This window comes from Amborella trichopoda, chromosome 2 (genome assembly GCF_054954075.1).
Source record: "Amborella trichopoda isolate Santa Cruz 75 chromosome 2, AtrichopodaSantaCruz75HAP2 v2.0, whole genome shotgun sequence".
Taxonomy (NCBI): Eukaryota; Viridiplantae; Streptophyta; class Magnoliopsida; order Amborellales; family Amborellaceae; genus Amborella; species Amborella trichopoda.
In genome coordinates this window covers 61,386,648-61,401,759 of record NC_142337.1, presented here as the reverse complement: position 1 = coordinate 61,401,759, position 15,112 = coordinate 61,386,648, and the positions used below count along the sequence as shown (strand labels likewise).

The window sequence follows — 15,112 nt, the reverse complement described above, 5'->3', positions numbered from 1 at the left end:
GCAAAGACGCACACACACATGCAGCCTCGCACGTGCAGGCACACAAAGCATGAGTGGCTTGGATGCCCCGTGTCGATCAATGTGATATTTGCAAGTTCGGGCAGAAACTCATATAATTTTAATTTTTTTAATTATTGATAGGTTTGGAAGGAGATTCGGCAGAATGTCTCTCTCCGTTGTACTACATATCTCAAGAAAAAATTTCGGAAATAAGTCTCTCCATCGCTCTCTCAGAATTTAGATTTATGCAAATAAGTCTCTCTCTTTGAAAGCTTGAAATTGTTGAAGTAATTAGCATAACAGTTCATGAAACCCAAACAATTGCAAAAACTTGTATAAATACAGTGTCGTTCTCCATGTATATAAGACAAAGAATAAGAAACAACCTATCTCTCGACAAGTCCTCACAAAGTCGATTTATAGTTCTTCATCGTTTTCTCAAAACAGAAAGTGTACACCATGGAAATGGAATTTACTCTCTCAAGTGAAAATAATAAACAAACCTCTATTCGTGATACCACACCCTTAGTAACTGATATAGTATCTCCTCCAAGTGGATATCCTACAACAGTCACAGAGTCCTACATGACAGTTGCATACAATAGATCAGAATACTCCAAAGTAAGAATTCCATACTAAGCATTCTGATGTCATAATCAGAACTTCTCTAGTGATCTTTGAGATAATATCTGCACAGAGAAGCTTAATCAGCCACAACTACAGTGAAAAATAGCATCCTAATCACATACTCATCTACGAAGCCAGATTGTTCAAATGGCCCATATCAGACCCTATAATAGATGCATGACAAAAGAAAACAGTAACCAGGTCAGTTATTAGAACTTACAAAGCTGTTAAGACCTCTCATAGTATAATATTTATGTTCAATAATTTTTGCTTACGAGTAATAAGCATTTAAGTAAGATGTCAAAAACAAAACAGACAAAAACACTATCACATCTAGTCAGCTGGCATGAGCCAAAACTACTTGTACAAGCACTGCTGTGAGGCCCAAATGCCAATGTCCAATAATTTCTTTAAAACAAAAACAGCACTCAGCATTAACTTTTCCAGTACAGTAGTATTCCAATAAATGTATGTGAAACCTCTTTTCATTAATCTATATCAGGATAAATTTAGCACCTGAAGACATGGCAAACGCCCAAACTTAAGTGGGTCAGCCCCTTTCCAGAATTCCTCACTCTCCACATAAAGCAAAGCAATATCGCACTCTACACCTCTAGCTAAGACCTGTTAAACGGATTATTTAGAAAAGAGTCAGACAATGCAATCTATAACCTTTAATAAAATATAATTTTCATGCACATTTTAGTGACGTGCACTAAACATGAGGAAAAAATTTAAAAATGGTCGCACCAAACATCAAAACAGGTGATGAATGAAACTCAAGCAGGTCCATGGGGAAATATCAGTCATTATGTCTTCCATCTAGCTTAAGGGTAAATTTTACATGATGTCGACAATTTCAATAATAGATCAAAAACTGAAACATATCAAGATAAGAACTGTATCCTTGGTACATAATTACTGCAGATATGCAATCACAGATGTGTCATGATAAAAATAAAAAATAAAAAATTTGGGACAATCAGCAAGTAGCAAGTTCAAAAACACGAAGATGGCAGCCATAGTGTAAATTCAACCATCATCTTTCAGGATGATGATAGTCGATGGGAAAAGAAAAAATATGTCACAAATCTTTAACATTTCCCAAACTAAAAGCCCATAAAATTATTTTATAAAACCTTTATTTAGAACCACACATAAAAGGCCTTCTCAAGAGGATGTATATTTTTGTATCAGACAATGCTCAAGCTAGTGATATTAACTTTAAAAGGATTTGAGTAGTTCAAGGACAATGTGCAGCCCTTGACAGCTACATGTTCAAATAAAAAAGGTCACAGAGGACCACAAAAGCTAATCAATTAGGTTACTAACTGCAGTTAATTTCATTGAGTGAGAGCTATATGTAATTATGTAAACATGCACCTTAATAAAGTAAACTAGAACGGCAGAATCGAATACACTGATCTTCTAATCCACAAATATTTTATATTGAAGCAGTTATATTCAAGTACACATTAAGATAGAAGACATCTTTATTTGAAACAGAAGAAATAAGGATGGGCGAAAGAATGGAGTCACCTTTGCCACGTATTTGGTGTCATCTCCTCTTCTCTTGACTTTGACCTGCAGGGACATACATATGTATCTACTTATATGATTCTATTGAGCAAACAAGGGACCACCTTAGTACAACTGTGGGAAGTATGATTTGAAATAGCCACAACGATCTAAAACCATGTTACATTATGGATTGTAGCAATCCAAACAAGCACATTCACTACGTACATATGTATCTACTTATATGATTCTATTGAGCAAACAACGGACTACCTTACTGCAACTGTGGGGAGTATCATTTGAAATAGCCACAAAGATCTACAACCATGTTACATTATGGATTGTAGTTATGCAAACAAGCACGTTCACAATGCCTAAACTAGTCAATGTTCCATATGTTTGCAGCAGTCATGCAACTCAACGTAAAATCAATGTTCCATATGTTTGCAGCAGTCATGCAACTCAACGTAAAATCTCTCTCTCTCTCTCTCTCTCTCTCTCTCTCTCTCTCTCTCTCTCTCTCTCTCTATATATATATATATATATATATATATATATATATACACACACATATAAAGATTTCACCTGCCCCAGGGCAGACTGCTCCAGCATCCAGCCACCCATTTTGGGGGGTCATGGGAGCATTCATTTGGGCCCAAATTTCGCAAGCATGCTCTCTTGGACCCAGCAAAGAAGCCCATAAAAAAGAATAGACAAGAGCCCCTATACTTTTGAACTCAGTGTCCACAAGCTGTCCACTTTATGAGCGGCTAGATCTGGCCTTTAAGAATTTCAAAATCAAAGAAAAAGAATTTCAAATTGTTCATCTGGTAGAGGTATCTACAAAATCTGGGGTCAAGAACCCACCCCCCCCAGGCCCTCAATCTACATCATTTGTATTGTATTTTCTAAAATGGTCCCTTTCCTTAAAATGGACAATCTATATCACTGCATTTTCTCTCTCCTCAAGAAAAAGTTGTTTTCATTTTTTTTAGAATTATTTTCACAATCTTGTTCGCAAGGTCCAAGAGAGTGCACCAGAAAAGCTTGGGCCCAAAAAAAGGCTCCTAAGACCCCAAAAAATGGGGTGGATGCTTTAGCGGCCTGCCCTAGGGCACACGCGCACATGCACACACGCCCCCCTTCCCCCCCCCCCCCCCCCCCCCCAAAACCAAGCTAAATTGAGCACAACAAGGACAAATGGAGAATCATCAGCACACAGATTGGAGTGTGACATGAATCGACCAAGGAGTGCCAGCTAATTTGGAACACATATTGAATTCCCATTTTTTGTTATGGAATACTAAATCCCACACTCAATTGTTACCATCGTGCACAAAAACAAGTCATCTGTTGGAATCTGTTTGCTCTCTCATGGGCATCCATTTACTTGTCAGAAAGAAAAATGATGCTCGTTAAGTTATTTACAAGAGAACTTCTAGAGAGAAAAATTTACACCAGAGTCATGGAAATTGAATTTCTGAAAAACTCGGCAAATTTAAAACAGAATGCTGCCGATTAACTATCACATCTTAATCCAAGATCTCGGTTGAAATACAAATGTCAAGAGCATAACAAATACAAACTCCTACAATTTCTGACATGCTTTCACCTCTCCAAGAAAAGAGCTTAAGTGGTCCATTCACCTGTGTATAATGCTCAACACAATGTGCATTCGTCAAAAGCTTCCCATCCCCAATCATAAAGGCGCTGGCACAGTCAGTAAACAGAGCTTGTGAAAAGAATAATCAATTGAATTTGCCCAGTGTTTACGACACATTCCTAATGTTTATTTGAATGGAACAACAAAGTTAAATAAATAAAATAATTGCAACTTGCCTGCCTGTACTTGTAAATTGCCTTTGCTTTTGCCAAGGAAGGGAGTAATCTGGAGCAGTATGAGTGCAGTAGACCTAAAAACAAAGTAAACCAAATATCTTAACGGCCATAGAAGGAATGGTTTTCAGAGGAACCAACACATGTAAGTTACATTTATGAGAAGGAAAAACATTTCACAGCTCCAAGAGATAATATTAACATTTACAAACCTAGAGGCAAGAGAGATGTTCAAATATCCATATATTTGACTCATCAGCAATACCTACTACAAAATAAAGCGATTTTGAATCAGCAATCTTAACGATGCCACATAAATACAGCAATTCCATTTTCTTATAAAAGAGAACGCATAACACATGATGTGACGAAGTGCCTTGAATACAATAGCCGAAAGAGGAATATGCTTTGAGCTTAGCTTTGATGCGAGCAGTAAAAAAGTCCATATCACTGGACAGGATTCAAACAGAACCACAAAGAAGCTACCTCTTCAGGGATTCATGATGCTATAAATCAGTTCTGGTCCATCAGTCATTGTGATCTTAGTTTCTTTTTCTTTTCCTTTCTTTTCTTTTTGCGAGGTAGAGGGTGTGGGGGGGCACAAGGTTTAGACATGATCTAAGCTGCATAAAGGACAGAGCTGTCAAGAATTACAGATGAACTTGACATGTTAAGAAAACTTTCATACATCTATGGTGACATTATGGGGTGCTAATTGGATAATTCCCCTTTCAAGACCTGAATGAGGAAGGCAGGGAGGAACAATTGCTTCTTATAAGGTTTTTTTGAGATGTTAACGGTTACTTCCTATAAGAATTGTTCAAAAGGTCTAAGTGTAGGAATCTGATATATATTAAGACAGTATCAGAACATGAAACCATAACTTATATGGTAACTTATATGGTAATTAGTATGTTCCTTTCATTTACACTAAACGCAAAGAGGTCGGCAGGTCCCCATCTGTTGTATAACCAGGAGAAAAGAAAAAGTACAAGAGTTCAGTAACACATTGGTTTTTCCACTATATATTCTACCGCTCCTTTATGTACATAAGATCCTGACTGTGGAAAGTCTATGTGTGACAAGAGGATTTGGGAGCTCGACTTCCCATCTCTTATAAATGGTTCTTTCCCTTTCATCTTTTAGTGGCACAAAAATACTTTCTGGCATGCTATTCTTGATCTTCCAATTTACCTTCCTTAGAAACCTTTGGAAGGATTTTTCTGGGTAAATAAAGGTAGGTCATCTTATTTGGTTTTTGGGACAAACTTAATGGATTTGAACCCTTGAACTGCCTTTTGTAGTTTTAGGTGAATTCATTTGCCCTCCGATTTCATTCTTGCAACATTACCCATATGGTGGCAGGAAGTGAGACTTTCCAAATCTTGGCAAGGTATTTGTTTGTAAATTGCCTTTTGAACCAATTTGATAGGAAGCTAGGGATACGTGAACCAGCTATAGTATTGATATTGAAGCTCCACAAGATTACTTTGCATATTTTATTTACATATTTGCATGAAATGGAAAGGGAACCATGCCTCTCATCATCGACTGTGCACAAGTGACAAATATTACCCCGCCAGAGTCCCCTTCTTGGAACAAATGACAAATATTAAGTTTCTTCCATATTTCTTTGTGATTCTTGAGCAGCTTCTACAATAAGTGGGCCTACCTCCCTCGGTTGAAACTTCTTTGTTTTCCAACATAGATATGAGTGGAGTTCGGTGATTCAACATCAAGATCAATCTCAACAAGGACCCGAGCTTATTGCTTTTGTTGGTTCTATTTAACTACCTCATCTTTAAAACCTCATCTATTTAAAGGGGGGTAGCAATTGCCAAAGAGAACATCCACAATAAGTTTGGGTGCTGACAACATTGTGGCAGGTTTGACAATCAGATCCACAGGGGGACGTCGCTGTTATTTGTGCTTTGAGGAAGTTTGCCGCAATACCATGGTTGAAGTTTGAGAGGCCTACTGTTGGACCCCTTCCCTTAGCGCCATGCCCTTAGGGGAAATGGGGTGCTCGGTTCCCCTTGGCAACAAGACAAATTACAAAGGGCACGCAAGTCCTCGGTGGACTTGTGCTAGTTTGACAGAGTAGCTATCTCTCGCAGCAAGCCAGTTCTTTAGACCAACAAACATACATAAAGAACGCGAAGTCCCTTAAGCCTTGACCGAGCAAGAGGCGTGGCTAGTGCAATGTTGGCATATGGTGCGCACACATGTGGGACTAATGGATAAATGCACTAGGTGTGAGACCTTGTGCAAGATGGTGCAAAATGCGAATGGATGGCTAAGGCCAACTCAGGCGAAGGCTTGGCTAGTTGAAATATGGCCAACTCAACTTGACAACACATGGGCATAGTGTTTTAAAATGCGAGATGTGGACCCAATGCACTCGGGGGTCCGATGCATCTCTATGCGGGCACATCACCTCTAATGCAATGAATAATTTAAAAACAAAAGTATCAGATTCAATATTTGAGGACTCTAAGTCCCCTAATAGCCTGCTAAAGAGTAGTAGAATTTGTTGTTCTAACTTCTAACCTTTAATAATTTAAATGTCAAACACAATTGACATATAAAACAAAGCAATCCATTCCAACTCATATAAAATGTCCATAGTTCTAAACTTTAAAGTTCAAACTCCAAAGAGGCAGACTTCAGGACATAAAAGAAAATGATAATCCACTCTTAAACTCTCAATTTGAAAAGTCATCAAATACTTGAATTTCTTCCATCAATTCTTTTTGTCTCATTTCTTCTTTTCTTTGCTTTTCTTGGCTATCTTTATATTCCCTTATCTCTCTTCTAATCTCATCAGTTACTTGTGGACATGCTTTAAGATTCCCAGTAATACCGGTTTAATCACCTCAGGACTGTGTAAAATGGTTCTAATGTGTTTTATTGTTCACTGTTTTTCCTTTTTATTTTTTTTTGTGAGTGACCGGGTGAATTTTGCCCAAGCTCATGGGCTCATTTTCCGCCCATGAGCACAAAGCACATATACGGGTGCACGTGCATTGCTCATGATGCAATGCTGCCGCATATGCGAGTGATGAACGAGCGCATCACATGTCCACATATGCGATAATGCATTATGCGACTGCATAATGCACTCTAGCCTCATTTTAAAACTATGAGGCATGGACCATGTGCAAGAGGCAAGCGCATTTGAATTTGATCCATATAATTGCACCAAACATGAATTTGTGTAACAGCCATTAGCCATGTGAGAATGAGTGTATGCGTATCTAGTGGACTGACTATGCAAAGAATCGTTGTAAGGGACTAAGAGACCATGCAGGTTTGAATAGACACGTATGGGCAATTAAGACCCTTAGATTGGGCTGACAAGATTTGTAACCTCCCTTAATGAGCCATGTTTCTATGCATTGGAAGTGTGGAGAGTGGGGTAGTATAACTACCACAACAAGGCTGAGGATGGTGAATATGGTGCAAGCCTTAATGGCTATTATAACAGTGGGCGACAATGTGGGGAGTGGGCTCGTGTGTATGTGGGAGCAATATAAACACCTTGCTAGGCAGGACCCTTGAGAAGGGAGATCTTGCTTGTATGCTCGTTTGCTCTTTCCTCGTCTGGCTTATGGAAGGCTGGCCTTGCCTTAGTCAAGCAGTGTTACCCCAGCACTCCATATGGGGATTAGTATAGCGTGTGGACATGTGTCGACACATAGACAAGATTGACATGGTTAGGCACGGCACTCATCTGTGACTGTACATGTTGGAAGACAAACAATTCTGAGTAGAGTATCAACTTATTATATAACTCTTCTATTCATTGCCAATAAATCAAAGAGTCTAAGTGATAGTGTGGAGATGTAACATAGAGGTTCATGGGTTGGAACTCCACTAATGCCAAAAGGCAAGGACAAATTTCCCACATTGACACTTCGATCACATTATCTTTTGATAGGTTGATGTAGTGCCTCGAACCATGGATCTCTCTCTCTTCGTCAGAAAAGAGCACGCTACCATCTAAACCACTTATGCAATCACATTAGTTTTAGGATATTATATATATAAAAATGCAATATATTGTACAGTCGTGTCGAAAAGTTAAGACTTTTTTACCTTCCATTCTAGATATTCTTGATATGCATAGACAACGACACGTGTGAAGGGATCTATGAAATAATGTAGTCAAAGTAGGACTGTGACGTCATGCCATGCAAGTTGGCTAAATGATAGATTTGGCCCTGTGACATCTACCACCAATGACCATGGTACTCCTTTCAAGAATTTTTCTAGGTCTTTGTTGCTTCCAAATTTCAAAATGAAGTGCCTGCTACCACTTAGTGTTGCTTGGAATGGAGATCACAGCTTCCAAATTTGCTTGATTTGAGCAATGGTGTAATTCCATGGTGGTCGCAGACCATTGAAGTAGGTGACCAGGCAGTTGTTCAAGTCATTCATTGATCTCTTGTACATCTTGTCGGGGTAGATTAGCCACTACTCAGCCCTCGAGGCTCTGCATTTGGAGGTAGTTACTGCAATTAAATCATATATGTTGTTTCTTTTGTTGTTGCTAGGTTGGCAGTTACAGCCATTTTACGAGATGGTGAATGTGTACGTTTCTGCTAGTTTGATGGGGTGAAATGAACATCGTCTCCCCCCCCCCCCACACACACACGCTCTCCATCTTCTCATGGTTACTTCATGAAAAGAGATTCTCATGTAGTACATACGTTCTTTGTAGGGAGAAGTAAAAGACAGTTAACTTCCGATTAGTGCAGTACAAAGTTCAGTTGGTTCTTAAGGGGAGGAATGCCAAGCTTGTTCTATGTTTTATAAAACTCCAAGAACTACTTGAAAGAGAAACATGAAACTAGGGTTCTGCAGCTGAAAAGATAAGGTACTAAGCTCTACATTAAGGAAGATGGAAGTTCAAAGTTCTATAGTAGGGAGGATATCACCTATATAAGAAGATAGAAGAGGAATCTTAGGTGTGCCATGAAACTAAATTTTACAACTTCAAGTCTGCCAAGAACCTGTACAATCTCAACAGAAAAGCACTGAAATCAGTGACATAATTTTTTATGCAAATAGAGAGAGAAGTCATAACTGTTTAGAGAGAATTTCTTCTCAGCCCCCAAAAATGTTTGCCATACATGGTTAATTATTGCAAGCCATCTAAGAGACAGCTTCCAAGAAGACAATTACTTTTTATGACCATTAAAATTATTATTAAAATTTTAACTTTGCCTTATAATATATGTGATGAATAATTTGTGCAATGAAGTATTATTGCAAATAATATCCATTGCTATGGTCTGTTGGCTATCCACTCTATTTCCACTTTACTTATACGAATGCTATTACTACCTTACGAACACATCCAATGATATAATACAGAGCTTTTAAGCTACCAGATACTAAAATAAATCAAATATGGAAATGAACAGTAACACGGTATCTTATTACAACGTGGCAAGTATAAAGAAATCTTGTTGCAAGAAAGCAAATACACCGCATCAAATGACTCTACGGAATTTTAGAGAAAACAGATTCTATTTGTAGTGAAAAAGAATCTGTAGTGAAAAAGAGATCAAGATATTGTTCCATGAGATTAAACAGTGCGAAGTACTGATCTTCATGAGATAATTACCAGTATTGCATGAGATTGAATTGATCATCAAATAAAATAAATGAGAAAGAACGACAGAGGAAGCTATCACCTCAAAACATAGAAAACAATCATATAAAGTTTACTCAGATAACAAAGTTGTTCATCTGTCTACGATCTACTTGTTAGTATTTAAGTTGTAAGTCTAAGGAATACCTTTACAACAGCATTTAGGAAAGCTCCATCTTGTAGAGTGCTAGCTTCATTGATCTGAGAATACAAATCGCCTCATTAGAATGCACTAAAACCAAATCCCAAACACATGGTTTAGGAATGTAAGCTTTACTGAGACACATAAAGAAGTACTATAATAAGAAGTCAGAAATCAATAAAAGTCATTCCCGATGTAACAATTTTCATTTCTCTCAAAACTGTGAAAATTCATAGAAGAACGCAAAATCTTAGATCCAAACATTAGGTTCTCAAGCTAAGATAGAAGACCTAATGCACACTCCATATTAGAAAAACAAAATCAAAACTCATGGTGAGTGATGAGCTACAAACTATACATAAAGGAGAAACACATGAACACATGCACATGCACATGCACACACGTCAGAAAGCCAAACATTTCAGTTGTTCACTGAATCCCCAAATGCTTAGAAACGTTTCCAAAAATGAATTGGAGTTTTCTAAATGTTCTTAGCTCGATGAGATTTTTTTTTCCCCTTTCTTTATTTTTTTTTCTATAATGTTGTAGACAAGAGTTATCCAGTTATGCAAGCTATTTATAGTAGAGGTCTTCTATTGTAACTTCCTTCCCGACACCTGCTTTTTCTAGCTTTAACTGCGTAGGATATCTATGCCCTTGACATGTCTTCATCTAAAAGAAGTTGATTTCCTAGAGACATGCCTATAGAGAAGCTAACTCAGAAGCTGATCGTCCGGCAAAAGACGGAGCCTCCCTCTATATACTCTCAGACATTTGCTTCTGTGCCAACTCTCTGTCTTATGCCTCCCCCTCTAACGGCTGGTTCTTGCCTTGTATTTTTTGGACCCTTCCAGGCTTGTATAGTGTGACCACTTTGGTCACCACCTTTTTGTATTTTACTACTAAGTAATGCGATTATAATGAATTTCTCTCAAAAAAAAAAAAGAAGTTGATTGCCTCTAATTAATTCAAGTAACTTAAGTTACTCCATATTCCAGGGGCATCACCAGACTTTTTAGGTTGCCACAAAAACAGTGCTCCATGAATGAACAGATTTATCTTGCAGTGAGTCACTATTCTCAAAGAGAAAACTTTGAACTCCAATTTGACCATGGTAAGTTGTGAGATAACTTGTTCAGTATTGTTGAGATGAATCAGGGGAGTAAGGTCAAAATCAAGACCAAGTAAGGCTTAGACCGGTAAAATTTCAAGCTGGTATGGCTGAGTTATGATAAAACAACTGATTTTTCTTTTCTTTTTTTCCTTATATCAGTAAAGTTCAGCTTTATTTCTAGTTGGCATACTCTTATTCTTTAAATTTATATGCATCAGTTTGATGAGTGTCAAAGAAAAATTATGCCACCTTGTCTACACAACAACATTGATTGTATAAGAACATAGTCTTATTCAAGACTAAGTAAAACTCTGACTGGTCAGATTGCAACTTAATATGGGTGAGCCATAACAAAGCAACCGGTGTTTTCATTTTTCCTCTTATCAGTAAACTTCATTTCTACTTGGATACTCTTATTATTTGATTAATATGATTCACTTGCGCCCACATGTATATATTAGTATATCGATTTCATAGGCCATAGTTCACACCTTTAAATATTAAAATTTTTTGATAAAACGGTTGTGCCAATTTAGTTGTTTTATTCTCTCTCTTTTTTCCAATTTCATGCACAAAGGGTAATTTGATGACCACATTAGAACTTGAATGTAATGGAAAAACGAGGATGTGAAATAATAGCAAACCACATCTCTTTGACGAAGATGACATGAATATAGTTGCAGCAAGGATCTCTAAATTCAAAACTGGTGATTTTCAGCTCAAATATTCACAATCTACTGCTTTTAAATTGTATTCTAACAGAGCATACAAAAGATACATCAGTCTAGCATTAGTTTCAAAACTACTTTATTATATTATACAAGTACTAATACAGAAATATTTTGTATCATGAAAACATCTCCCTCCATAAATAAGCATTGCTGCAATCCAAATGATGTCCCAACAAGTAATAAAAAAGGACAGGTTAAACAGACCTGTTGCTCTTTCAGGTCATGTACAATTGCTTTTTCCTTCCTTTGCATCCCAAGAGACTTAAAAGCCATTGATTTAGATTGGCTTGTTTCCCCCTGTGTACCATCTGAAGGTCCATAACCTCTTTCATTTTTGAACTTACCAGACAGTCTTTTCTGTGATGCCACTGAAACATTCTGAAATTTGATATTAAAAAAAAATAACTTTAGAGAAGTCAAACCAAAGTTCACACGCTAAGAATATCAACCATAACAAATTCTAGATTGTTATTAGTACTTCATTCTGTTCTATGCTAGCATATCACTCTGTTAACAAGCTAAGACCAATATTAGTTTTTCTTTTTTTTTTGGTCATTAAATTTATTACATTGATAAAAATTGGTGTGCATGTGTATTTTCATAAAATTGAGTTATCGATGTACAAAATGGAATATCAGTTATATACAAAATTGACATGAATTTTGTAATTACCAGACCTTGTTTCCACACTCCCTCTTTTGCCAACTTATAGGCCTCCTTGTTCACCACACTCAAAATGTGTTGAAAAGTCACACTAAGAGTACTGACTTATTTCAAAAAGGAAAAGTCTATCGCCCACGTCATGTGGACCCTTTCTATGGCTTAAATTAAATAGTATGTATCCAACGGCAAAAATCTAGTTCCGGTTTTTATTTATTATGTAAATATTATATTTATCCGAAATTTTGGTTGTAAAGTAATTTATAAGAAAAATATAATAAAAATAAAGACTAGAAAATGACAAAATATTTTTTATTGAGAAGTTTCCTACTTCTCATTTGATTGAGAAGTTCAGGAAGAATAGAAAATATTTCTACATGGTCTCTATTAATTTAGAGAAAGCATATGATAAAATACCTAGAGAGTTAACTCGGTGAGTGTTAAAAAAGAAAGGATCCTCTAGAGGATATATTGACATGGTGAGAGACATGTACAAAGGAGCATTGACAAGTAGTGGAGAGATAAGTGTGTTTCAGTAAAAAGAGGCCTACATCAAGGGTCAACATTGAGCTCATATCTCTTTGTTTTGGTTATGGACGAATTAACTAGGTATCTATAGGATGACGACATACCTTGGTGTATGTTGTTTGCAAATGATATAGTTTTGATTGATGAGACTAGAGACAGCGTCAATCCAAAGTTCGACTTTGGAGGAATGCTCAAGAATCTAAAGGTTTTAAAATTAATCAAACTAAGACAATATATGGAATCCAAGTTTAGTAAAAATAGGTCAAGAAACGAGGTAGTAGTTCAGATTGATGACCAAGAAGTACCTAAAAGATATTATTGATATCTTGGGGCCAATAATCCATGAGAATGAACAGATTGAGGAAGATGTAGCACAAATAATTGGAGCTGGGTGGGTGAAGTAGAGATGTGCTTTTGGAGTTTTTTACTAGTTTTATTTGATTTCCCTTATAAAAATTAGTTTATGCCCCAAATTTTAGATAAATATATTTTCAAATAAAAGTAAAAATAAAAAACAAAAATATTTTGTAGCCCTTGGATGAAGCTAAGTTCAATCTGAACCATTGAAGGGTGCTTGCGCGCACATTTCAAGCATCCACATGCTATGGACATTATACCATATCTCTTAGAAAATTATTCCAAACCAAATGTGCCAATAATACGATTTCAAACACTTGTGCAATACGTTACAAGACATGGACTCATGTGTTAACTTCTGAAATGAATGAGTGACATAACTGTGAACTCCAAAATTGAACACTCAAACATGACACATTTATATGTCATTTAGATATGGGGAGTGGGAATTCGACAAGAAAGGTAAAGAATAAATGTCTTAAGTTTCTATACAATCGAATGTCTAAATTTCTATGATGTCAGATGTAAGTGTCATGACCTTGGTTGGTCGACACATGCCAAAAACCATGGACACGCATGTCTATATTACATAGCTAGCTCGTGAAGTTTAGGGAAAGTATCCCATACAGCAGTGGTGTATGGTATGTGGCATTCCATAAGGTTGTATGTTCCCAATGATGGACAGTGGAGATTAACTCTGAGTTATTTATTGTCAGGAACACACAGTGGATGCCTTTCTGATGTACCATACACCATGGTGTGCGGTACACTTGGGTTTGTTTCATTAGAATGTTAGCCCTAAAGTGCCTCAGCGTAGAAGAAAATTGAAAACTGTTACTACTTATCTTATATAAATTCGCTTGTTAAAACCTAAAGACTCTACTTCGTCATGTCAAGCAAAGTTCATCAATAACAAACCAACAAAAAAAAAAAAAACAGGAAAGCACACTCCATACAGTTTGTGTTCAATAAGGAAACATGGTCAAGAACCAAAGCATTTGGTGACCTTTCACCAAAAAGAAAAAATTAATCCAAAACCCACATACTCAAATTACAAAATAACCCTATTTCAATATCATCAAGCAAATGCCATAAAATAAGTTCAAAAATTAAGTCATCAGGAAATATACAGATATCCTGAAAGAAAAAATGCAGAGAAAATGGGTACCTCATAGCTGGGATTTCCTCTGTGTATTCCTCTCTGGGAAGCTCTCCTTCCAAAACCCTCCGTGCTATCGGAACAAAAGGGCGTCAGGAGTGTACTGGAATTGAAACGACAGGTGGATGAGGAGAGAGGGAAGAAGAGAGAGTGACAAGAAGGGGTTAGAGAGAGAGAATAATCTGGATAGCAGAAGAGAGAGATACAACAAGACGCCATTAGAGTAGGCAGAATCACTTGCAGTCTTCCTATTTGTGGATGATGTCAAGAAGGAGAGGAGGCAACTCAGTATCCCACTTCCTCTCTCTCAAGTCTCAACTGGAAAGAGAGAAAAACAGTATCCTTGCGAAAAGAGAGGATAGCGCGCTCTCTCTCTCTCTCTCTCCAGTTCTCTCTCTCTAGATTAAAATGACAAATAACAGTTCCTACGCCCTTATCCGCGCTTCTTTCTTTCTTTTTTTTCCCAAAAGGACAATAATCAAAATTAGTTTTAACAACCAATATCTTTAGAGGTTGTATAAAATCAGACCATTTAACTTAGGTGGTCGATGTAAAATTTTATAGCATGGATGTGTTACATTCGAGAAAAAAAATTTTGAAGTTTGAGTTTAATTTATGGAACAATTTCAGCCACCCAATTTTACATCCAATGACCTACATTGATGTCACCACTATTTACTAAAGGTAAATGGTCTCATTTTATACTTTCACGTCGTATTACTATTTAGCAATTAACCAAAAAAAACATGTGTGATATGACTATTTACTTTTGATACAAAGA

At 36.9% G+C, this 15,112-nt stretch overlaps 1 protein-coding gene across 12 annotated transcripts in view; it reads right to left on the bottom strand.

Annotated features, from left to right (window-relative positions):
- DEG2 (DEGP protease 2) overlaps positions 1-14,863 on the bottom strand; it is a 33,792-nt gene extending 18,929 nt beyond the window's left edge. For 5 of the 12 annotated variants that reach the window (XR_016049923.1, XR_016049924.1, XR_967037.3 and 2 more), the window contains exons 1-8: positions 14,341-14,862; positions 11,832-12,005; positions 9,788-9,841; positions 3,985-4,058; positions 3,792-3,855; positions 2,167-2,211; positions 1,144-1,251; positions 504-581 (exon numbers count right to left, since the gene is read on the bottom strand). Coding sequence is in view for 2 of the 12 variants with exons in the window: in XM_006855334.4 (XP_006855396.2) it covers positions 504-581; positions 1,144-1,251; positions 2,167-2,211; positions 3,792-3,855; positions 3,985-4,058; positions 9,788-9,841; positions 11,832-12,005; positions 14,341-14,550 (807 nt within the window). In the remaining 10 variants the exon portion in view is untranslated. Of the gene's footprint in view, positions 1-503; positions 582-1,143; positions 1,252-2,166; positions 2,212-3,791; positions 3,856-3,984; positions 4,059-4,193; positions 4,242-9,787; positions 9,842-11,831; positions 12,006-14,340 lie in introns of those variants that run through there. The other 7 variants (XR_016049922.1, XM_088859149.1, XM_020674079.2 and 4 more) reach the window with 3 other exon arrangements.
- Between the last annotated feature and the right edge of the window lie 249 nt (positions 14,864-15,112).